Source organism: Eulemur rufifrons, chromosome 1, assembly GCF_041146395.1.
Source record: "Eulemur rufifrons isolate Redbay chromosome 1, OSU_ERuf_1, whole genome shotgun sequence".
Lineage (NCBI taxonomy): Eukaryota > Metazoa > Chordata > Mammalia > Primates > Lemuridae > Eulemur > Eulemur rufifrons.
The window spans coordinates 86597630-86624121 of NC_090983.1; the positions used below are offsets into that span (position 1 = coordinate 86597630).

Sequence of the window (26492 nt, forward strand, 5' to 3'; positions counted from 1 at the left end):
GAAGGTAGGACCACAGAGCCATCTCTCTGTGCCCCTCCCCTCTAGCTTTGCAATGCCCCTGACAACTGCTCAGGGCACAGGGACGTCCGAGTCTCGACCATCCAGTCTCTCCTGTTGGAAGTTTCCACGTGACCTTCCACTGTCATAAAGAACACACTCAGCACCAAGGAAAACCTGGTTCCCATAGCAATGCTGCTTTTAAAATCCCAACAAGCCATTATTTGGCTTTTAGAGTCTTCCAAAGTGGAAAAATAACCACAGAAACACAGCAAGCTCTTAACTAATCTTGAGAGCCCTGGGATAACAGGAAGCAGGACAGAGCAAAGACAGATAGACTTCTAATGAGCCTTACCTGCTTTTCGATGAAAGCATTGATTCTCTGTAGCATCCCCTCGCATGTAAATTCATATGGCATGTACGGCTCAATCTGCAAATACAGAACATGGTACCATGAAGGAGGAGAGAGAACATGCAGTGCTTACCCATTCCTCTGTTGATTCACTCTACACACAGGTGCCAGCACCTAGAGGCTGCTTCATGAGGGTTAAGATTATGGGTTTGGAAGTCAACAGACCTGGTTCACGATCTCACTCTGCTCCTTACTAGGTGTGGACCCTGAGCAAACAAACTACTCGCCATCTCTAAGTCTCAGGTGGCTCATATGTAAAAAGGCGATAAGAAAAACTCACCCTTTTTAAGCTGCAGTGAAGACCATATGGGGGGAACAGAGGTGCTTACTTCAGTGTTTGGCACATTGGAGGCATTCAACAAAAGTCAGTGATTATCACTCGCCAGCAGGTAAGCTCAATGGGGGCAAAGTCCATGGCTAATGGGCCATCTTTGCACCCCACTGCAGAGCATAGTGTGGTACATGTGAGAACTTAGCAAACATCTGTTGAATGACTGCATGGTTGCCACTCTGAGAAGGGCATAAAACGACCAGTTTAAGGACCCATGGCGGTGACAAAGGCAATGGTTTGCATTAGTAGGTGAGGTCAGCATGTACCTAAAGAACATGTGGTGCAAAATCAAAGTGATAATATGCCACAAGTTCAACCAGAGGGTTCTGGGAGGTCAGAAGGTCAAAACTGACTTCTGCTCATGCTGGGCTTTTAAAGCCAGCTATGAGTCTAGCAAGCTAAGACTGGGACCAAGACTTCACTGACATCCTAGGTGGAAACTAGTAGTATGAGATTTGACATGAAAGGACAGAAGGAAACTGGTGCTCAGGATCGTGGAGGCTGGTGAAACAAAGTTTCCTCCCAAAGATTCAGAGAAGAAACAAAAAGCAGCTCTCTAAAATAGAGAACATGGCATACCTGGGTTCATTTATCAGTGGAAAGTAGACTCTCACAAGTGAGATAAACATTGGTGGTTATCTTTCATGAGACCAGAACAGACCCAGTTATGTAGTGGGAAGCACACTGAGTACCCAAGTACCATTCTGACAACAGATTCCAAAGGGCATCCATCAAAAACAAAAGTGAATTAATTCAAAGGGCTCAAGGCAATAAACATGGAAAAATCGTTCTTCTTCTGTTCTCCTACCAACCGAGCCCAGTTAACTGAAGGGATGCTGGCTCATTCATTGTGGCCAGTTCACTGTTTTAAAGGACATGAAGCCAAATAATTTCCCTACAAAAGAAAAGGGAAAAAAAGGAAATTGTCTTCTTAGGCCACCTCTGCCAGTGAGTTCACTAGCCATCCTGCTGTGGATGGAGGCGGGCGGGACCCTCTGCATGGGAAGCTTTCCAGACCAGCCCTGGCTTCGGGAATAAAGGGCATGGGCGAGCCCCGAGGTGGGTGCTGCTGTGTGGGGTGGGGGAAAGGAGGGGGGCAGTTTTCTGCATAGCAGTTCTTCAGGAACAAGTCAAGGCCTCTTCGGGAGATGAATGAAAAGAGAATGTGGAAACCACATCCAGTCACTGAGAAACCCAAGGCAGGTCAGCTGAGGAGAAGCAAGGGAACATTCTTGTTTCATCCTGCTCTGTGGAAGGAGGACTGTTACTTTATGGCCAGGGCCACAGGAAGCACACCTGCAGGCTGCACTGTGTAGTTTCCGTTGGCCTTGGAAACTTTCCATTGTCTTCCTACCTTCTCCTCTTGACCTCCCTTCCTGACAGATTCCCTGTCTCCACTCACTCACCTTTCCAAGTCAGGGGACAACTCTGCAGTGAACTGCCCTCAGAGATGAGCCTCCATGAGAAACCCTCCATGGTCTGACCTGACACAGGGGGCTCAGTATCATTCAACAAGAGATGGTCTTAGAAGGTATCTGGAGGCCAGGCTCCTCTATTTACTAACCATAGGATTTTGAGTTAGGCGGATCCTGTAATTTCTCTTGATTTCAAATGTAAACTAGGTCATATCATTCCCCTGCTCAAAACTTCCTGTCATACTTACAAAATCCAGGATGGATCCTCAGCATGACCTCTTTACTTGTTTATTTTAGTTATTTATTTAGGTTTTATTTATTTAGAGACAGAGTCTCACTCTGTTGCCCAGGCTAGAGTGCAGTGGCATCATTATAGCTCACTGCAAGCTCCACCTCCTGGGCTCAAGCAATCCTGCCTTAGCCTCCTGAGTAGCTGGGACTACAGGCATGCATTACTATACCCGGGCTAATTTTTTTTTATTTTTTTGTAGAGACGGGTCTCACTATGTTGCTAAGTCTGGTTCTGAACTCCTGGCCTCAAGTGATCCTCTTGCCTCAGCCTCCCAACATGCTAGGATTATAAGCATGAGCCACCATGCCCAGCCTATCATGGTCTATTTAAAGGCCCCACATGTTCTGGCTCCTGGGAACTTTTTCATGGTCTCTATTATTTCTGATGAGAAGTTGGCAATCTGAAATATCATTATTCCCTAAATGTAAGAAATTTTTTTCTGGCTGCTTTTAAGATTTTTTCTTCCTTATCTTTGCTTTTCAGCAGTTTGATTATGATGTGTGAGAGTGTGTTTTTCTTTATATTTATCTTGCTCCCAGGATTGGGGGGTTCACCAAGCTCCTAGGATCTGTAGGTTGATGTCATTCATTAATTTTAAAAATTCTTCAGCCAGGTGTGGTGGCGCATGCCTGTAGCCCTGGCTACTCGGGAGGCTGAGGAAAGAGGACCAGATCACTTGAGCCCAGGAGTTTGAGGTTGCTGTGAGCTAGGCTGATGTCACGGCACTCTAGCCAGAGCAACAGAGTGAGACTCTGTCCCAAAATAAATAAATACATAAAAACAAACAAACAAAAAAAATTCTTTGCCATTATCTTTTCAAATATTTCTTCTGGTCCATTCTCTCTTCCTTCTGAGATTCCAATTACAAATAGGATGTTAGGGTGCTCGATAATTGTCCCACAGACCTTATCTTTTTTATTTCATTCTCTTTTCCCTTCATTTTTCAATTCAGATAATTTTGTTTTTAATGGAATTCTTGTTACATCCATTTGGATGATTTCTACTGACAAGCCTTCAAGGTCACTGATTTTTTTCCCCTCTGCTGTGTACAGTCTGCTGTTAAGCCCACTCAAGAATTCTTCACTTCTGATGATATATTTTTCTATTTTAGCATTTTCTAAAAACTTGGCTTAAAATTTTTTTCCCATCTCTTTGCTGAAATTCTCCATCTGTTCACATATGTTTTCTACCCTTTTCACCAAACTTTTCAATATATTTATCATAGCATTTTGAAGTCGTTTTCTGACAATTCCCACATCTGGGCCATTTCTAGGTCTGGTTTTATTGACTGTTTTTTCTGTTACTGATGGGTCAAGTTTTCTTGGGTTTTGTGTTTATATAAATTTAAAATCTTGAAATTAAATATGAACCCAAACTGTGTGCATCCAGCTTGTCCTACTAGCATTACTACCCTGCTTCTCTGAAAGCAACACAGAAAGTGTAAAAAGTGTTCCAATCTGAGAAGTCCAGGGGCAGGGTGCACATGATAGAGTCCGTGGCAGTTCTGGGGTTAGGAGAAAGGATAAGTGAAATCATCCCCACTGGAGGGGATAACCTTCCTACAGGTGGGAAGCCAGCCCCATCTATGTTTATGGAAGTAAACACCCCCCAAGGGAGGGGTCTCAGAGGTGCTCTGCGTATAGTAGGTACTTAACAAACGTCTGCTGAATTGATCAGATGAGTCCAGAAATGTTACTTTTACAAAATGTCTACAAAATGTTTAGGTAGAAAAACCAAATAAACAGACGCTCTATAAAAACATTGCCCAGTATTTCCTTATCCTTCTCTCTTTTTTGTAGAGGAAACAGGACTATCTTTTCAGATCTTTGTGAGAGAGCAACATAAGTAGATCACTGCGGCAAGTATAACTCAAACTCCTGGCTCCTGTACCAGGGACCCAGGAACCACGTGCCAAAAGGGTCTGTAGAATCCATGACCCCATCTGGACACCAGTTCTGTTTCCATCTTACAGAACATCCATGAAATCCCCAGGCCAAATCCTACAGCTTGGAGATTTTCTAACTCCACGGTTAAGCTGATGTGGAAAACTGGAATAAAAGAAACAACCTTCTGATTTAAAATTGCTTTCACTGCATCTTCTACTTCCTCTTGATTGTTGAGGTCAACAGTCCAAACGTGTGGCCGGCCAATGAAAACTTCAGCGTAAGGATGTTGGGATGTCAGCTGGAAAAGAAAAAGAAAAAACACCTCAAAAAGGATTTTTTTAAAAGACCTACTGTGCTAGATGAAGCGTTATGCTTTCTACAGTACTGAGTTGTACCTGTGTAGGTGTCCTTCCCGCTTGACGCTCAAAACCTCCTAAGCATTCATAAGCAGGTAACAGTAAAATAGTGACGGCTTCATATGTTGAAACTCACTTGGAAGAGACAGAATGTCACAACCAGGTGAAAAGAAGGCTGTTACAGGTGGCTCTAACCTCCAACATCATGCCAGGAAATAGTGAACATTTACTCCTCACCATAACCTAGCCCTGAAAACCACCAAGATCAAATCAGTATCTATTATCTTGGCTAGGACAGACAGGTAAGCATGGAAGGTCACAAGACAAATCCAGTCTGTAAAGTCATAGGAGGATGAGTAATGGCGCACACAAAAGGTGAAAGACAGGCAAATGAAACCATCAGAAAAACACAGAATTTTTGGAATGGTTTCAGGAATAATAATTTAGCATCACATTTCGAAAAGCAAGGAATGGCAGTTTTTGTCCTAAAGGAAGTTTTTTTAAGAACAAAGTGTGCTCAAACAAATCAAGTGTGAATATTGGGAATTCTGAGTTCATGAAGAGTACATTCTATGTACATTCTATTAAATATAAGATGCTTAAATTTACTCCTCAATTTTGTTTCCACCTCTATTCTCATATCCCTTTAAGGTCATGGTATAAAGGAGGAATTCAAGACATCTGTGAGAGCATTTTCAGTTGCCACAATGACTCGGGGTGCTACCCTTACTCCATGGGTAGGAACCATGGGTACCAGATACCTTGCAACATGGGACAGGCCTGCCCAGGAAGACTGTCCGCTTCCCACACTACTTTCAAATGCACTACTGGGTTTTCATGTGGGTTTATAGAATCCAACTCTTTGATACAGTTTTAACATACATTGAATTTTGCAGGAACATAATTACCATGTAAAAAAGGGATGTCTGTACTATGTTTTATTTAGAATTTCACCAACGAGGCATCACCATTTCAGAAAAATCACAGCAGTAAAGTCAATACCACTCAGGACATCCGTCCTTCAGTAAAACATACCCAAATCAGTCCGTATTTGTACCTGTCACATTAATAGCAAGTGTGTGTGTGTGTGTGTGTGTGTGTGTACACACACTCTTGAGCTCCTTTCACTTAAGCAAAAAAGACTGACCATATTCAGATGAATGTTTTATTTCTTTTAAATACAAACATTAATTGTGAGGAGCAATGAGCCATCACGTTGTCTAGTATAGCTCTTGGGTATGGTATAGTATAGTTCTTAATGACATAATACTGAAATATGTGTTACTTTATTAGCAATTATTTTCCTTTATGTGCAAGTTAGGGAATGATTCTCTGGAAATTACATATGTAGGCAGGTTATATAACTTACAAATTTCATTTCAGGAGAGAAAAGTAGACGTTACAATATATTTATTATATAATAAAAGGAGGTGTTGAGCCTGATAGCATTGAGGCCTTTGCTTTGAAGGCCATGCTGGCTCTCTTTTTTTCTTCTGACTCCAATGTAGGTTTATAGACTCTCTGCAGGCCCATGGAGCTGGGCAAAGCTCCATTTTTGTCTCTTCACATATTCTGGATTTAGCACATATAGATGAAGCCCTGGGCGGGCTGGGCCAGGCATTGTGCCGACCACCTGCACATACGTTACTCATCAGGTTTCTGGGGTATTGATGAGGATTCTAAGATTCAGAGGGGTTTACACTTCCCCAAGACCACATAGCCACAAAGTGGCAGAGCCACATTCAAACCCAGATCCTTCAACAACTTATTAGCTTTAGACAAAAGGAAGATGGCAATTTTAAAGGACACCACTGAGTTCTTAAGATAAACAAATGCCTGCCGTAAGCGCCAGCCTTTTAATCACTCTCTTAAAACCTGCCAACCTAAATTCAGGACTGAATTTATGCTGGTATTAGACCTTTCCTGAAGATGAGCAAAATGTCACATCATTTTCGTTTTGTGGCCTGAAGAACAAACTAATTAGTTTTTCTGATGGAAGCTGAGTAAATTAAAGTTGCCATCAATGTCACTATTTAGTAATTTACATTTTAGCAGGCTCTCTCCTCTTCTCTTCCCCCTTTTAAGGCCCCTGCTTATTTACAAGGTTGCTCTAAGCACTTAGAAAATACAAAATGCTGAGCCATTATCATTTTATTCATTTACATTTATTGAAGGTTAATTTTATGAGTAAGGCATTTTTGTGATTCATTAGTTTCCCCCTGAATGTTATGTTCCTCCTTGTTAATTTATTGAGAACCATCTGATCTAAGCTACTTCATTGTATATCAATCAGTAAATTTACTGAAGTATAGTTTATAAAAGTAATGAAAATCTTATTAAATATGAGACATGACTTCAGAGTGGCTATTAAATCTCCAAGGAGAACATGAGGTCTCTTTATTAGGAAAAAACCCTGAAGCCAGAGAATTTCTAATGGTTTATAAAATGTCAGAATAATGATCAAGAACCTACTAATATATTTGCCAATATGACGATAACGGATATTGCAGACTCGGAAGGGGGGAGGGGGGAGGGGGTAAGAAATGAATAATTACCCAGGGGTGCAATGTACACTATTCAGGTGATAGGTACACTAAAAAGCCCAGACTTCACCACTATACAATATATCCATGTAACAAAACTCCATTTGTACTCCCTGCATCTATTAAGAAGATTTTTGCTTTAAGAGCTATAAAAAATATAATTTATCATAAAGTATAACCTACAGCAATCACATTACTTAAGGCATCATGAAACTTCTTTCCCTGAGTAGACATTGTGGTTTGAAAAATTGGTCCAATGCAAAAATAAAAACAAAGCTAAACTCACATTTACAAATCTAGACTTTTCCTTCTCTTCAAATAAAGGCAAAGAAGACACATACATGCAACTGAAATGGATCACTTTATGTGGATCAATTGTTGCTTAACACGAAAGATTTGTATAGGCACAAAAAAATTGCTTTGTCATTACATACACTCTGATTAAGATGTTTCCATTTGCTGAAGAAAAAAGAAACTTTCTAGAGATTTTTTTTTACCCTTAGAAATCTGTAGAAATACTGACAGCTCTTTCCCCCTTAAAAGCATCTTTGGTTAGGAGGACATGGGGGGGGAGGGGGCGGGGGAGGGCCTTTGTGAGTTGACATTGCAGAGCAGGGTGGCCCACCTGGCCATGAGCCCAAGTTCACTGGCCCTTCTCAAAGCTGTCTGATGCTGCTAGAGGGAGAAGGGCCTCGAATGGAAGTTTACTTTACCTTCTGCCGCAAGAAAACTGACCTTGGGCCTCAACTTGTCAGCATTCGTGCTTCTCAGGCTTGAGATGCTCCCCTCACCTTTTCCTTTACAGCACAGCCTCTCCACCTCTCCCCTTCTCAGCTAATCCTGCACATTCTCCCTCTGGCACAACTCCAAGTTCACTCCCTTCCTTAACTCACTTAGCTATTTCTTTATGTACTTCCACTGATTTATGCGTCTGTCCTACCACTCTTCCATATCAGATTTGAGGCTCCTGGAAAACAGGAAATGTGTCATGATAAATTCCCCCAGTGCAGCAATTATTACCACCCCGTGGGGATACATTAAACATCCGTCAACCGCCCTTCTGCATCCTGCCCTCCTGGGGGAACCCAGGATTGATGGAGTTATCTGTGTGAGGCAATTGCTGAGCAACTTTTGAAAGGGTCCACAATGTCTTTCCAATGGAGTCTCATTTAAGGGCTGGTGGATTCATCTGAAGGGACAGGAGGAATCAAATGCCTGGGCAGCAGCTCCAATGCCTGTTCTCTTTCTACGCCATGAAGAACGAAAACCCTCCATGATCTCAGGAAAGAGCAAATTACTAAATGACGGCAAGTGATAGAAAACAATGAACTATTCTGATCTATGCAACATTACATCAGTCACTTGACAATGTCTAGATTGTGTTTAAGAGTGTCCTAAATTTTTTTCAGAAAAAAATATTCAGTTGCCACAGTGTCATCAAAATCTTTAGCTAGTGTTAACAAAAAGGTGCTAATTGTCAACTTAGTCTAAGATACCCTTGATTCACTTCCCAAAGAGTTGTATACAGACACTACAGTAAGAAAAGACATGGGTTTCGTTGCCTTTTATGCATTAAAAAAAAATCATGAGAGAAACAGAAAATCACCATCAGACCACCACAATAACTGTTGCAGAAAAGATTTACTGCTATAATATATGATGTAATAAATACATGGGCAGGAATCTGAATAGGATATTCACAAAGTCTTCAAGTATTCCCCCTAAGCCAGGGAAAAACAGTAACTTTATGGTAGAGAAATCTAGGAAATACTACCTTAACCAAGTGATCAGGGTTAACATTACCTGTAATAAAACATATCGACATCATTCGCCCCCTGATATGATGTGCTAAGAACATATCATTTCTGGGATATTCTTGCCAAAAATGCATAACCTCAAACTCATCCTGAGAAAACATCAGTCAAATCTAAATTGAGAAAGAGTATACAAAAAAAATACCTGACCTGTACTCTCTACAAGCATTAAGGTCAACGGTGACAATGAAAGTCTGAATTGTCACAGATTAGAGGAGACCAAAGAGATGTGACTATTAATGTAATGCGGGATCCTGAATTGGTTGCAGGAACAGAAAAAGGATCTTAGTGGAAAAACTGGTGAAGTCCAAATAAAATCTGTAGTCTACCAGCAGTCCCCAACCTTTTTGGCACTAGGGACCGTTTTCATGGAGGACAATTTTTCCATGGACCAGGAGGCAGGGGAGGAGGGCATGGTTTCAGGATGATTCAAGCACATTACATTTATTGTGCACTTTTTGCTATTATTATTACATTGCAATATATAACGAAATAATTATACAACTCATCATAGGTTGGGGACCCCTGGTCTGGATAATACTATGGTACCAATGTTGATTTCTTGGTTTTGATCACTGTACTGTGGTTTTATAAAAGTTACCATTAGAGGAAACTGGATGAAGTGTATACCTGAACTCTGTATTATTTGCACAACTTTTCTGTATGATTAAACTTATTTCAAAATAAATAAAAAGTAAATTCTAACAAGTCTACTTGTAGGTATATACCCCCAAGAATTGAAAGCAGGGATTCCAACAGATACTCGTGTAACAGTGCTCATAGTAGCATTACTCACAACAGGCAAAAGGTGGAAACAACCCAAATGTCCATCAACAGATGAACAGATGGGCCGGGCGCGGTGGCTCACGCCTGTAATCCTAGCACTCTGGGAGGCCGAGGTGGGCGGATCGTTTGAGCTCAGGAGTTCGAGACCAGCCTGAGCAAGAGCGAGACCCCATCTCTACTAAAAATAGAAAGAAATTATATGGACAGCTAAAAATATATAGAGAAAAAATTAGCCGGGCATGGTGGTGCATGCCTGTAGTCCCAACTACCCGGGAGGCTGAGGCAGTAGGATCGCTTGAGCTCAGGAGTTTGAGGTTGCTGTGAGCTAGGCTGACGCCACGGCACTCACTCTAGCCTGTGCAACAGAGTGAGACTCTGTCTCAAAAAAAAAAAAACAAAAAAAACAGATGAACAGATGAACAGAATGTGGTACATACATGCAATGGAACATTCAGCCTTAAAAAAGGAATGAGATTCTGACCCATGCTACAACATGAACGAACCTTGAAAACATTATGCTAAGCTAGTGAGCCAGACACAGAAGAACAAATATTATAGGACTCCACTTGCACGAGGTACCCAGAATAGGCAAATTCGTAGAGAAAGGAAGTAGAACAGAGGTTACCAGGGGCTGGAGAGAGGGGAAGATGGGGAGTTAGTGTTCAATGGACACAGAGTTTTTGTTTGGGATGATGAATAAGTTCTGGAAATGGATCGCAGTAATGGTTGCATAACATTGCAAATACACTTAAATGCCAGGGAATTATACACTTAAAAATGATAAAATGGTAAATTTTATGTAGTATATATTTTATCACAAAAAATTTAAAAAAAACCACGGAAAATTAAAAATATTACCTACGATTTAGGCATAAGAACTTTAGAGATTTACTATACCTAAATTAAAGCCTATGGATGATTTTGGCATAAAAACAGACATAGAGACAATAGAACAGAACAGAGAAACCAGAAATGAATCCACGCATTTACGGTCAACTGATTCGGAACAAAGGTGCCAAGAATACATGAGGAAGGAGAGTCTCATCAATAAACAGTGTTGGGAAAACTGGATCTCCACGTACGGAAGAATGAGAATGGATCCTTATCTCACACCATAAACAAACATCAACTCAAAATGGATTAGGCCTAAATGTAAAAGCTGAAACAAGTACAGCTACTAGGAAAACAAATTTGGGAAAAAGCTTCTTGACTCTGCTCTGGGCAACAATTTTTGGATATGATACCAAAAGCACAGGTAATAAAAGCAAAAATAGATAAATGGGACTACATAAAACTAAAAAGCTTTTGCACAGCAAAGGATATAACCAGCAGGGTGAAAAGGCAACCTAATGGATGGCAGAAAATATCTGTAAACCATGTACCTGACAGGGGGTTAATATGCAAAATATATATAAGGAACTCCTACAACTCCACAGCAAAAAAACAAATAACCCAATTAAAAAATAGGCAAAAGACCCGAATAGACATTTCTCTAAAGAAGAAATGCAAAAGGCAAACAGATATATGAAAAGGCGCTCAATATCATCAGTCGTCAGGGAGATGGGAATCAAGACCACAAGGAGATATCACCTCATACCTGTTAGAATGGCTTTTATCAAAAAGACAAAAGATAACAAGTATAGACAAAAATGCAGTAAAAAGGGAACCCTTGGACACTGTGGGTGGGAATGTAAATTAGTGCAGCCATTATGGAAAAGAGTACTGTGGTTTCTCAAAAAATTAAAAGTAGAACTATCATATGATCTAGCAATCTCACTACTGGGTACATAGCCAAAGGAATTAAAATCTGTATGTTGAAGAGGTATCTGCACTCTCATGTTCAGTATGGTTTATTCACAATAACCAAGATATGGAAGCAACCTCTGTGTTCATCAACAGATGAATGGATAAAGAAATTGTATGTATGTGTGTGTGCAGGGGATATAATATAGCCTGAAAAAAGGAAATCCTGCCATTTGCAACAGCATGGATAAACCTGGAGGACATTTTGCTAAGTGAAATAGGCCAGACATAGATGGACAAATACTGCATGATCTCACCTAAATGTGGAATCCAAAATAGTTGAATTCATAGAAGCAGAGAGTAAAGTGGTAGTTCCCAGGGGTTGGGGAGTGTGCAGGAAACGGGAGATGTTCATCAAAGGGTACTGAGTTTCACTTATGCAAGATGAGTAAGTTCTGGAAAGTCACTGTACAGCACTGTGACTACAGTAAAACAACACTGCATTGTATACTTGAAATCTGCCAAAAGGGTAGATCTTAAGTGTTCTTACCACACACACGCACAAAAAAGCTATTTATGTAAGGTGATAGTGTTAATTAGCTTGACTATAGATATCATTTCACAATGTAGATGTATATCAAGTTGCACACCTTAAATATATACAATTTTTATTTGTCAAAAACAAAAAATTCTATGGATGATTTATTAGTCTATTTTCTACCCAAAACTTCAAAGTTTCAAAGAAGTCAGTCACATGCCAAAGCAGAGATTCCAAAACAGATGTTCTCACTGCCCAGGAGTGTCTTTCTCAACCATTCCAAACAATAGGCTCTTTAATGGCAGACTGAATGCTCCTGATCTCTGTGCCCTAGCAACTCCCACCGCACCTGGCACACAGGTGTGCATTAAATGTTGCTGGGAAATGAATGAAAGAACTGACCTCTCAAAAAGAAAACACTCCTCAAAATGAAGAATTTAAATTTATTGTACTAGCAGAAGGAAAAAAACAAGCAAACACACAGCCCTTCTCAGAGGTTATTTGGGCACAGGTTAACCTTTTTGAGATGATCTGTGGATCTGATTGATCTTCTCCCATCTCCCTTGGCCACTTCACCAGTGATAGGGAGGGTCAGAGAAAAGAACTCTCAAAATAACCAATTCCATAAATTGGCAAGGCTTCTGACTGATCAATAAAGAATAATCATTGCAAATGCATTTTATGTACTGTTTGGGAGACAGGGTCAGGGAAAGTGATCCAGGAAGGTTTAAAAGCAGAATTGAAAAAACATTATGCTTTAAAAACTGTCCTTCAATATTGCTGCTATGTCGTGGGAGCGCTGTCTGTCAGTGTAACCCCCCAGTGGAAGGCTCCAAATGACGAGGATGCTGCTTTGATCTCCTTTTTGTCAGCGGCCTGCAGAGCCACTTACTAACTACACGGAAATAATAAGAAAATCAATGTTATGGTTTCCTGCACACACCTGTTTCTGACCAGATGCAGAAACACCCAGCTTGATCACTCACACTTAGCTGCAAATGAATTTTGTTTATTGTCCTAAATTTTATCTAACAACCCTCAATGGGGATTCATCACCCACTGTGGATTTTCAAGAGGATCTCTGAAGGCAACTCAAATAAGCCTTATGAAATGGTTCCAGCAAGGGCAGGGCTCCTTGTTAGGATGGTGCCTGCCAAAGGTGGGTGAAAAAGGCGGCATGACTGCAATAACCCAAGTCACAGTTTGTCTTTTGAGGTTGAGGGTCCTTTGAAAATCCCCCACAGCCCACCATGGAGAACAGATTTTCTACAAATATCTGCTAACTAACCACTTGAGCTCCTCGTTCCCTGAATACCACACATTCAGGAAATCAGAGTTCAGCTAAAATCAGAAGGCTAGGATGTCTGTGTTCACATTAAAATACAGTTGGGGTAGAATGAAAAGATCCCTTACTCTGTGGAGGCAGATGCGGATTCAAATCCCGGCCCTGCCACTGACTAGTGGGTGATGTGATCAGGTCACCCATGTCTCTGAGCCCCTGCACCCTCCCCCTCCCGTCAAACCGGGTTAAATGCAGTTAAGACCTGCATTAGCACTCAATAAATGGCCAATCATTCATATTATTGAAAGTAGAATGATTCCGATAGATGCTTACCTCTCTCAGAGTTGGCTTGCCGATGAAAAAGTCTGTGTTTTTGCTGCTTTTGGGTGGGTTGAACTTGGGATTCAGAAAAGCACAGCCGTTTGCAATAGCCTCCAGGGGAGCTGGGCCCTCGTAAGGGAACCCAAGTCCAACAAACAACTGTAGGACAGAAAAACAGAGGCCACATAAACACATCAGTCAGGATGGGCGTCCCCAGCTCACAGGAGGCTATTCTGTGGTCCAGTCCTGTGCGAAGCCTCAGAGGCTCTGGAAGGCTCCCAGGCCCTGGGGGGGGGGGGGGGAGGAGGCAAAGAGAAAGTCGGCTTATACCAGGATCTGAGAACCATCACCAGGGACGCTGAAAGTCCTCACAAAGCTGTTTAGCTCACTGTGTTCTCCTTCTCCGCTAAGAAAGTAAAGAAATAAGTGTTGGGGGGCAGTGAGCGGGTAGGGAGGTCAACGTCGTATTAAAAGGAAAACAAACAACCACCGCCACCAAGACCCAACAATCATCTTTCTGTAACTCACCAGGAGACATGACTGGAAAAACACTTGCTTAACTACACAGAAGGTTTCTTCACTGAAGCAAAGGAACAACAGGCCCTTTCAGGGGCGCTGGGCGGAGGGACAGAAAGGTCACTTGGCAGTTTGATTACAGTTCAAATGGAGCCACTTTCAAACGACGGTAGGTCAGTAAACATGGGTTTTCATAATGGGGTTTTCACTGGGGGGACACCAACATCTTGGCTTTTATTCCCCCCTCGGCGGGCAGGGAGCGTGCAGGGTTTGCTGAATCTGCAGGGCGGCTGCTTCCCTGGCCGGCCGGCGGCCCGTGCGTTCCCCGAGACGGACGACAGATGGCAGCAGCAACACGCTCCCGAAGTCCTCCGAGCGGCCGCGGCAGCTGGGAGCTGCTGTGACAAAGGAGGCACGCTGCAGCTCAGTGGCGCCCGTTCCGGGGTCCAAAAATGAAATAACATCTCACAGAAAGGCCTCGCCACGGACCCCCGCCGCGGGGTGTCTCACCCCGCTGGAGGACGGCGCGTTGCTGACCGCAGGGCCAGGCCGGGGCCTGGGGAAGCGTGTGTCCCCACATCCAGGGGCCCTTTGTGAAATCGCTCTAGCCCCAAGAGGCACATCAAGGGACAAAAATAACCCGGCCCCAGGGCATCGTTTCCTTCTGCCGTCACACTGAGGAACACCCACACGGCCAGGCCCCGAGAGGGAAGGGCCAGGCGAGGAGGCTCCGTTCCCGTTCCCAGGCTTTACCCGACGATCATTCGGGAAGGTGCGGCTGGGGGCACCCGGGCCCTCCGTCTGCGCTGGGCACCCGATACCAGGCTAACGCGGAGCACCGCCCCGTTTGACATCTTGGAGAACCACGTAGCTCTCGAAGGCATTATGGAGCAAAGCACTAGAGCCTCAGGTTTTCTGGAGATAATCCCTATGTCGCTAACTTTAAGGACACAATGCCGAGACATCCACGGGGGAGCAGGGTGGAGAGAAAAGACACTTCGAGAGGCCCAGAGCTGCTCCTGCTGGCCGGGCCGTTTCCCCTCCGGCAGAAGAGCCACTGGAGCCCATGGGGGTGAGGAAAACACGGGACAGCCAGGAGCCTGGAAGCGGTAGGATAGAGGGAAATCTCTACCGCCACTGGGAGGCCCTGCTATGGATCGCAGTCTTACTATACAGCTAACAGAAACGACACTGTTAGAGAGAACGTATGGGGCGTGGCTGGAGATGGGGCTCCGGAGTAGGGGGAGATCTGACCCCTGCAGGAGAAATGGACAGAAGTGGTGAGACTACTGGTCCTAGGACGTGCCAGCTTTATTAAATATGAAGGATGCAGGGTTGCCATCCTCAAGGCTTTTGATCTCTGGGATCTGCCTTCCCCCATCAGATGTGGGAGAAGATATGTCAGCTCTCCAGGAGAAAACAGACGACCTCGGTCAGGCTGTGGCTGGGCATAAGATAGCATAGGGAGTCCAGATCTTCTCCACTCTGAGAAGAAAGGTGCTAGAAGATACAGATCGGTGTCTCCGTGGGTTCAACCAGAGACCTGGAGCCCGCGGTGTTTCCTGACCTCTGAAAATCAGAGCCTGCCACGAAGTGCTGATACCTTCATCAACTCCAAATTGCGAAGAACAACTTCGGGGGAAATGCAAGCGGTACAATGTTGTCTATTTAAATAGAAAATCTTGGAAAAAAATTTAATTAGCTCCTTTAGACCAACCAATCTGAACCCATTAATTAAAAGGATTTGAGGCTGTTGCTTAATGGACTTGAATGGGACCTAGGTTTAATTATATCTGAATAACAATATGCACCATCTCTTCTGCCCTGCGGGCACCAGAATATCTCTGTACACATAGAATAAACACTTTGAGCTAACTCTCCCTAGCCTCACGATTTTAGAACGATGCTTAAGCAAATACCACACAATTTCTTGGCAATGAATTTTCTTGTCACACTAATTAGGATTGCAGGAAATGCATTACTTGGAAACAGCAAAATAACAGTCTTTTGTCACTTCTGTCAATAAGAAATTTTTTCTTTTGCCCTGTATACTCATTACCTGTGACATTATAATGGAGCGGATGTATTAAGGTCAAATAGCACATTTGATGTTTGAATGACAGCCGAGCAGGCAGAGAGAGTTCATCACCACTGAATGGCATTTGGTAAGCACACGGGTGCTTATGGCCTTGCCACATATTGATACCTTAACCACACTAAATTGTTTTCCCCCAATCCCCTGCTTTCCCCCCATCATTCTGCCTACTTAAAGATTTCCTCAGCATGGAAGCAAGAGACACTGCAAGAATGCACTCAAGTGCCAAGGCTTAACTCTGCTGGAGAAAACTGGCCGTATTTCATTTCTACTCCACCTGAACTTTGAATCCCAGAATCTAATGAGGATATTCCAGATGATGAAACATCTCCATGGCTGCAACTCCAGCGTTATCAATGAGCATTTCTAAACAGGGGGATTATGTGCTCTAAAATCAATTTTTTGAACTAATGCTAATCAAGAACGAACAGATGAAGCACCATACGTTTCATTCATGGCATAGGATCAGGACATGCCTACATGTCAAAGGGTCCAGTAAAACCACCCAGAGTTTTCCACACTGTGAAAGGAGAAATTGTTTTAAACCGCTAAGTAGAGTACTTAACAAAGAATCCTTTAAACATGGATAAAGGTAGTTCTTATCCAAGGGTTTGGTCAATTTTCACTCTTGATGGGAGTGAAATATCAAAATAATCCAAAATAAGAGAGGAATACTCAACACAGACTTTTCTGATCAGTTTTAATTAGCCAAGTTGATGGGGTGGCTCAGCAGGGAGGTTTGAGCAATGAATCAAACTCAGCTAATCCAATGAATTGATTATTGGGAACAAGTGACCAGAACAACATGGCGATTAGAGCACATGCTCTGGAGTCAGACGGGGGTTCAAGACCTCACTCCATCACTTCCAAGTTCTGCAACTGTAGCAAACTGCTAGATGCCTCTGTCTATGGATTCTGAGGCCCGTTTATAGTCTGTTCTCTGTAGTTATAGCACCTTAGTCAAGGTAACACAAGCTCTCTAAATCTCAGTCTTCTCATGTGTAAAATGGGGAAAATAATAAAGCTGTATTTCATGGGGTTGCTATGAGGATTACATGAAATACTACATGGAAAGGATGTGTTCCAAGGCTTAGCACCTAGTCAATGTTCGATAAATAGTTGTCCAAGTTCAAACCCAGATGCAACTTCGTGCAGCTGCATATCGTGACCTTGTATCCTTTAGCTAGCATTTAGGTGTGCAGGAGTTAAGTTTGTGGGTTTTTTACAAGATATTCAGTGCCTGCATGTGTACTTATGAATTCTGTTTCATGAAGTACCTGGACTGAAAAAAAAAAAAGGGGGGGGGGGAGGAACGTTCATCAGAAAAGAAAGATGAGAGATGAAAAATGATGTGATTACAGTGACTGCCACATACAAAGGCCAGTTCCATGAGTCACATGCTATTGCTATGCTTTGCTTGTTAATTTCTCATACAATGATTGTGAATCATATTCCTAGCAATAGTTATCCATTTTATGTCTTTAAAAAGAACCCACACAATGGCTGGGTATGGAGAAAACTATTTATTTTTCTGAAATGTGACGCTTTCCTGCAGGTCAAAGGGTCTCTCTCTGGCCATCTGTCTTCCCTCAGGCACCTGCTGCAGCAGGAAGAGATTAACGGTGGCCACATTCTTTCACACCCAAGTCAGCCACATTCTCTCACCAGCTGCACAAGCCCCCGAGACTCACAATACCTCAAGACTCTAGGGAAGAACTGGAAGGACCAAAGAGGTAAAGACAAGGAGGCTTGTCCCTTGTGTTCAGGAGCCCAAAGTTTGTCAAAGTTGCCTGCTAGACCAAAGACTACTTCCTAGAGACCAGCTCACTGGGGTAGAATCCCTGATCATGCCCAGTTATCTAAGTACCCTTTCCAGGAAGGGACCAAACCACAAGAAAGTGCATCAATCAAGATAAAAAATCGGTCATTTGGAAGCCTCAATACAAAATCAAATGCATTACAATTTGCATTGTAAATTTATTAACTTGGAGTAACATAATATTTGCATACATTTAAAACTGTGGAGGCTGGACATGTCCAGCCAGGCCAGCCTGAAATGCTCACCATTAAAAGTCCACTCAAGCATCATCTCCTCGATGGAGCTTCTGCCCACCCCCCACCCCCAGGCTGCTCTTTCATGCAAATTCCACACCAGGCAGACCCCTCAGTTCCCAGCAGGGAGACAGCAAAACCCTGGCCTCTGCTTCATTAATAAATTAACATGGGGTTCTAACAGTATCAGGATCATAGGATTTTTGTAATGAAGAGAGAATTCACAGGAAAGGCTTAGCACAGGGTAAAGGGCAGAGATAGATAATGGCTGTGGTCATTACAGTAAACCTCATAGGCAGGTGTACCACAATAGCACGGATGTATTAAACCGTGACTGGCAACGGCTCTGTCCTCCGCAGTGGGACTGCCCCAGCCATTTCATTGATTTCACAAGTCACAGCATCACATTTTACACAGCTGAATCATTGGCCCCACTTATAGCATCACGGTGATGTTTTATGTCAGTATCATTATTTTGTATTATTAGTTCTACCTGCGTACTTCTCATGTTGTTACAGTTACCTGCCTACCTCCTCTAGCACACGTGTATGCTCCTTGTGGGCAAAACTGCCTGAGTCACCCCTGTATCCAGAATGGGTAGATTAAGGCCTAGAATACATCTAGTACTTAAGATATATTTGTTGGATAAATGAGCAAAAGAATAAATGTTAATTAGATCTTCTCAGCAATCGGCGTCTCTGAGTGCGGAGGCTGAACAAGTTTGTGTGTGGGGATCCACTTTTGCTCTAGCAGTCAGAGGGGTTACTGAGTCACACCTCTGTACACTCTTCATTTACACACATACGTGGGGAGGGGAGGGACAGAGGCACATGTGTGTGAGTGCCATGCTTTCCCCCATGGATGTGGCATGGGAAAGATTTAAGGTACTGCCCGCCAGGCTGAAACCCGCTTGGCATGGCTGCCTGAGGGCGAACGGGAACCAGCACCTGCAACAGAAGACGAACGGCTCCCTCTGAGGAAGCAAGCTCCTGGGCTGTCCCCCACAGGACCTGGCACGTGGGCAACATCACAGAGGGGCCGGCGTGGGGTATCAGAAGGGCATGTGCCTTGCTGGGGGGATCTTGGAGATCTAGATTCATGTCTCATGAGAACAGGAAGACATTCCAAAGATCCCACATGGGCAACGGGTTTCCTTCATTCTTCACACGCTTATCTAAATGCCTTCTATAAGCCAGGCGCTGTTCCAGGTGCTGTACCTGCACCCAAGACAAGAAAGGCCTCTCCGCCTGAGCTGCAGGCAGTGGTGATGGCCTCAAGCCTGGGGCTTTTGAGAGAGCTTTTTCAACCACATCCGAGTCCAGTGGGAAGAGCCATAGGTGATTTGGGACAGGGTGGGGGCAGGGGGAGTGAGGTCAGGTGTGAAGATGGGATGGGTCGGGGCAGCACATCTGCCAAGCCTGTCCAGGCTTCTTGGTGAGTCCCACAGGTAAGCTGATGAGCTGACGCGGTGGGGAAACAGGATGGTTTTGACCCACCTGAGTCTTGGAGGGGCAGTGACCAGAGGTTTAGGAGAAAAGGGGGCAGCAGCAGCTTCCCCTGGTTTTCCACAGTCAGAATTTGCTTTCACCTATAGAAAGAGAGGTACCTGGCCCGGCTCACAAACCACTCTGGTGAGCTCTGGACACTCCTCTGTCCCAGTGTTGGACACGTGTGTGCTAATCAAGGTGGTGTACGAAGTAAGGCGCTTCCTAAAGGAAGATTGGGGCGAGGGGGAGATGAAGAGGTTCAAACTAGGAAGGTGAAGACAGAAACCACATTAAAAGAGAAGGAGATTTAAGCCAAAAATAAAAACATGCCACCCTAGTGAGTCCTCATTTGCTGGCTAAAATTGCACTCCTGGAGTTCGCTGGACTGAATGACTCCTCTGTGGTCCTCTGATAAATAATTCATTCATCCAAATTTATGCCCCCGTTAGAGGGGTCTTCTAGATCCCAACAACTTTGCAGCCTTTTTGGCCTCGATATTAGCGTGATACCGAATTCCTTTCGCCTTCACAGGCCCCCTGAAGCAAGAGTCTGCTAATGACGCCAGCGCCCCAGTGGCGTGCCAGGACAGAATTCTGCTGAGCACAGGGTTTCCTGGGCTCGGTGCAGAGATCCAAAGATGGCTCGTAAAGAAAAATAATGAGTCAGAGCTGATTAGGCATCAATCACTTCGCTCTGTCTCTAACCCTCTCGAGGAGACCAGACTTGCTGCTCTCACCGGTAACGAGTCCGAGGAGCGCGTGAACCCCATTCACTCCGCAGACGGTAGCTTCCCGGCAGCTCGCATGCTCCGCTTCCAACGCGGAATGGAATAAATCGCTTTTAAATTGCTCAGAGACACAGAGGAAGAAGCGAGAGGCAGGAAGGGTTATAAATGCAAAGCCTGACTGGTCTTTTGTGTCATTATTTCAAAGCCCAAGGTTCATTCATTTTAGTGCCTGCTGCTGTGTTCTGGGCACACAGGGAGTCTGAGCGATATACTACCTCATCCTCATCATATTTGCCAACTGTCTGAGCCGTAATTCCACGCGGAGTAGCTTAATATATTCTAGTCAGGTAAACAGGCAATCCGTAATGGGATCAGTGACATCCTCCAAAGGCACCAGTTTTTCAAGGATGAATGTATATGTCCCGCATGCTCAAAATTCAAGCTGCAATCCTCGGTTATTAGGCACACTCTGATATCATGGCCTGGGCCTTCTGGGCCTCTTTTCTTGCCCTTCCCTGGACAGCAGGGATCTCAGTTTCGGCCTATTTCCTAGTCAGGGGAAAGGGACGGTAAGGAAGGGTTCTTTTAAAATTTGCAAGGCCGAGCAAGACATTCATGAGGTTGGGTTAATAGAAGAGTGGGAGACAAAAGTGACACCCTGCTGAGAACCAGCTCTGCCAACTGCTATTTTAAAGGAACTTGAGCTTTTTCCATGCTCCAAAGTGGAGAAAAGTAAAATGAGAAAAATGGCAAAAACAGCTTTGCCATGAAAGGGCCTGGACATTCTGACAATTCTAAAATATCCACCCAAGATGGAAGGTGACAGAAAGCAAACCGTGAAAATTGGGGACACTCTTCACTCCGGGAGAGCCACACATAGTTATCAGACTACAGATGACCTTGGAAGGAAATTAAATGTTAATTAACACAAACCAGGTCTTTGGCCAAGGAGCTAAAGAATGTGTCCAACTATTTTATTCATAGCTTCCCACAAATGACTTGGAGGTAGAAAAGATCAAATACATTGACAGATGGAGAAACTGAGGCAAAGGGGAGCTATATATTCTTTTGGCTGGTGAATGTCCACTAAGTGCTCTTAAGTTTGAGTGTTCATGAGCAGGGTACACTGGGGGCCCAGCAGAGCTTAAATTTGCTATTAAAAAAACCCCCCTAGGTTAGGGCTACCTCCAAGACTTGACCCCAGTTTTAGCGTGGGTAAGCCAAACTCTCTAGCCTATTTCATCATGTTTAAAATAAAGTGGGCAATAACACCTGCCCTGTCTACCTCTTAAGGCTGTTGTGAGAATCAGAGGACAGTGTGTGTGAATACACTTTCTAAAAATGAAGTACCGCACGATGATTCCACAATCATTACTATGCTACAGAAGTCGATCTGCTCGACCTCTCCCGCGAGCTTGGACATGAAAACAGTGAGCCAGAAACCAGGGCCGAGAAACCCACCATTGGAAATACGGTCCCCTACACTTTAGGAAACACTAAGGGAGGGACCAATGTGCCTTCTCTCTTGTATCCCCCCTTGCACCATACCTGGCACATAGCAGCTGCTCAATAAATATTTGTAAGATTCAAAAATAAGAACATATTAATAAAATGAGGGAGCTTATCTAAATACATTAAACTGCCAGCCAACGCTTCAAGGTCAAACTCTGGTTTATTCACAGGTCCTTGAACTTCACTGGGTACTTCCACGGCAGGATTATAGAAAGGACACAGACCGCTGAGTGGACTGCATGATGACCGCATGTCATCATGCTACCGCTCAGCACATTAGCCCCCCACGTCTCGCCGGCTACCCACACCACACGGTCTGAACTCTGCCTTGTCTGTGACAATCAGACCCTCACCCTCTTATCCAGTTTTACCTCCCACTATTTTCTAGCACTTAGACTAGCCAGGTTGGCTTCTAGCTCTCTCCTGAATAGGTCACGGGCTCCTCCGTCACCTGCTTCTGAGTCCTGTCTGGGCTGAAGGCAAGGTGCATCCACACCCCACCCACCTTTCAACTTCAGCATCCCTCCTGATACACCCCGGCTCTTTCAGCCTGCAGGGACTTGACCCTCATCTGAACTTCCTCAGAGTCCAATATGTACCTGTTGAAGGGGGAGGTGGGAGGACAAGCTGGGTAGGGAAACAAATGCTCAGACAGTGATGACTGGGTGGGGGTTGGGGGTCGTGTTCAGTACCTTCAGCTACTGCGCAAACTGCTGCTCTATCGGAAGGTCTGTCCTTTGAGGCAGGGCCTTACCTTCCCCGTTTATGGCCTTATCCCCAGCCCTTGCTTGATGCCTCCCACAAACTAGGTCCTCAGTAAATACGTTTTTTCACTAAATCAATGAACAAAACTGCAGCAATTTCCTTCCACAATTCGCTATGTTTTCAGCTACCATTGGTCTAGCAAACCACTGCTCCAAAACTTTCTAAGGAGCTCTTGTGCATTGAAAAGAAAGCATAAAAGACTGACTCCATTTTCAAGGACAATGGAAACAACCTATAAACCACATCCCTGGTGAATTTTTATAAAACTACTAAAAACTTACCTTGGTTTCTCGGAGAAGAAACTGCAGGTCCCGTCCGCTGAGGATGCCGTGGTTTTTTACATAACTGGGGATGTTCTTCGTGCTGGAGCCGTAAACAGTCGCATGCACTTCCATGTACGTGTGAATGATGTCCAAGTAGATCTTCTTATTCTACAGAGGAGACACAAGCAGAAGACATTTCTCTTTTCCTTTCATTCGTGTAAGAACCTGTGTCCCAGAACAGAATCTCTTCTACGAGCTAGAGGCCACAGAGACAGGAGTTCTTAATATGGAGATCACAGGAATTTGGCAATCCAACTACTAAAATTTCTTTTTAAAGTAATTTGGCTGGATTTTGAGGGCAAAAATAGTCATATGGCTGCTGTACAATTTTGCAAGAAGAAACACATTATATGAAAACATTTTACTGAATACCAACCGCAGCTCACGGCCAACTGTTTTGAAGTATGAATCTCTGCTTTGTAAATTAAGAGGGACCCAACAGTTGCTTTTGGCTAATCCTACTTAGAGGAGAGGAAGTTTGGGGAAGGAAAACCGAGAGGAGGCAGTCGGTTGGACTGGAATATTTATCCAGAGATGCTAAGCTGTCCCCGAGGAACACAAACATCCCCGGCTCTTGCCAACATATCTAGTGATGATTAACTCATGTTGTCGGAACTGGATCCCACCTAATTCGGATCATGGGAAGATGAGAGTTTCCCACAGCTGGAGAGAGAATGAGAATATCCAGGTAGACAAAAGTAGAAAAAGAGATTAAAATGTAAATTTTGATGAGCCCTGAAATGTTCGAGGAGTGTTACTTTTATTGGAAGCAAAACCAAACCCCTTTCCTGTATTTGTAGGCACTGAATTTTGAGGCACATTTTCTAAATCAAAACCGCCTGCCAAGTGGAGGCAAGTTCACTTTTTCTACCTCTTCATGTTTCTGTGTGACTAAATCGTACAAGCTAGCTTTTGTGGGTTGTTGTTTTTGGAAATTTGCAAGAGTCAAGTTCTATAATGTTTTCCAGTTGTATAAAAGTGGGACAAGGTTTTCCCATTCTAAGCCTGTTTTCGGATGCTCCAGGCAAATCTACTAATAGCTGGTTTTGTGACTTAAGACCACAAGGAACGCAGGGAGGTGGCACCGGCAGCTGCAGGGTGCAGGGAGTGGGGGAGGCGGGCTCTGGATGAGACGGTTCACAATCTGCCCTCTGCCATTCACTGCGCTGGTGACATTACACAGGACTCTCAACTTTGGGGGAAACATCTTCCAAATGAGGTATCCAAAGTGTTTGGGACTGGGAAAACAGCACAGTCCGCATTTTCCATTTTATGCACCAGGATAACTTTGTTCACAACCAAGCAAGCCTATCCCCGCCCCCACAAAGTAGGAATAAAACAAACACTTGGACTGAAAGTTCAATCCCACGCCATGTTCACTATGGCTGCAAGATGCTGAATTCACTACTTCAGCGACGTATATACCCTTGCATTAGCACAGAGTGATGACAGAGAGGTTATGAACCGTGACTTCCCATTTGTAGCTTGAGCCAAATTTAGTGTCACCTACATGGCAGAAGTTAATTTGAAGGGTTCTAGGATGTGGTTCTTGTCCTACATGTATCCGGTAACTCCTGTCTCTGTACCCCTGCCACCGGTGATGAGCCTCGGGTTGTGTGTGACCTGAGGGGACCCTTTCCTAGGCTGGCCAGCAGCCCAGGAACGATATGGCAGGCTCAGGAAGGCAAAGGGAGCCAACCAGACCCTCTCTGGGGAACTCAGAATCCTGTACACAGGGAGATTACCGCCAGATGGCCATGGGCTTCAGAGCAAAAAGGTCATTCAGAGACCGAATTTGGGCAATTACAGGCCAGACAAGTTCTGAGGAAGCCAGTTGCCAGTGTTGAGGGGTGGGGGCGGGAAAAGAATGAAGAGCTGAAGGAAAGGAGAGGACAGGACAGACAGACTGTAATGACAGGGCCCCATAGAGTGACCGTAACTGGGATGTTATCCCTGCAAAAGCATGAGAGAGACACACACAGAGAGAGAGAGAGACACGGAGAGAAGGGGAGAAAGAGAAAAGAAGAGAATAAGGAGAAAATTCGGGGAAGGAAGTGAAGGGAGAATAAGAGGGCAGAGAGTGAGAAAGAAAAGCAGAGAGACAGAGGAGAGGAGCCAGGGCCTGGAACCTCTGTGGTTCCGGCCCCACCTACAGCTGTTTCTTATCCTACATTCCCCAGGTCTTTCTGGGTCCTTACAACAACAGCAGCTCCCCAAACTCTTCCCAGACCCCCTTCTTTTACTTGAATTACTCCCAGTGGATTCCAACCTTCCAAAAGGAGGGCTCTGTGGACATCTTGCTGGCCTTAAGGCAGAGACTGGGGGAGGGGCACACATCTCTCCTTTATGCAAAAGGAGACAATTCCCAAGAAAAGCCAGTTGCCTACTCGTGAAGATGGACCAAAGGCCCCCAGACTAGGTCTGTGGTGAAGAGTGAATGGCCCATCTGGTTCCTGTCCTGAACAAAACATTCACTGCAGACAGATTCAAGATTAGGATTCCCAGACTAAATGCCTGGGAAGGAATATACTAGGTTACACGTATATTGCCATTGAATCCCAGAAAACAGTGGATGGGGCTCCTTGCAACATAACAAGGGGGCAGGTTCAGGCAAATATTAGTCTTTATTATGTAAAGACTAATAAGGTCTATGAACTTATTAACACTAAGCATGGTCTGAAAGCAGAACGTACCTTCAGAGAGGATTTATGTAATTTCACGGACGAGAAAATGCCAACGGGCGATTAAAAGACAAAAATGTTTCAAGCATAATTTTAACCTTTGATGTTGATGTGACAATTAGGTGATTTCACCTCAGGTCTCTTGTTGCCACTTGTCAGAGTCGTACAGAAATCTGGTGAAAGTGAACCACACTACCTACTCCAGGTGAAGGTGTCACAGGAGTCTCTCATACCGAGCTACCCCCAGCCCCGAAGTTAACGTTCACTGGATGCTGAAGGAACCCAAAAGGCATCCTTCGGCTCAGATCTTGTTCCTGAATTTCAGATCCAAATATCCAGAACCTTTTCCACCTGGTGTACGGCAGCCACTGCCAACTCGACAGGTCAAAAGGGAAACTCTTACCCCGCCCGACCAGCATCCCTCCTCTGCTCCTCAGCTTAGGGACTGTCGTCACGCTCCCAGTCAAGTCCCTGCACCAGAATCGCACTGTCGCTCTGCCCCCAAACCCCCGCCAGCACACACACTGAATTAGTCACGCAGTCCTGTAGATTCTGCCTCCGTAATATCAAACTGGTCTCTGCCTCTCTAGGCCCTGATCCTCCCTCACCTGGATTATG

At 44.3% G+C, this 26492-nt stretch overlaps 1 protein-coding gene across 1 annotated transcript in view; it reads right to left on the reverse strand.

The window, feature by feature from the left end:
* The window catches only part of MGAT5 (alpha-1,6-mannosylglycoprotein 6-beta-N-acetylglucosaminyltransferase), a 196523-nt gene that overhangs the window by 17305 nt on the left and 152726 nt on the right, over positions 1-26492 (reverse strand). Inside the window, exons 11-14 of the mRNA XM_069473322.1 lie at positions 23152-23301; positions 13729-13875; positions 4515-4631; positions 353-427 (exon numbers count right to left, since the gene is read on the reverse strand). Of these exons, the coding sequence (XP_069329423.1) occupies positions 353-427; positions 4515-4631; positions 13729-13875; positions 23152-23301 (489 nt within the window). The remainder of the gene's footprint in view (positions 1-352; positions 428-4514; positions 4632-13728; positions 13876-23151; positions 23302-26492) is intronic.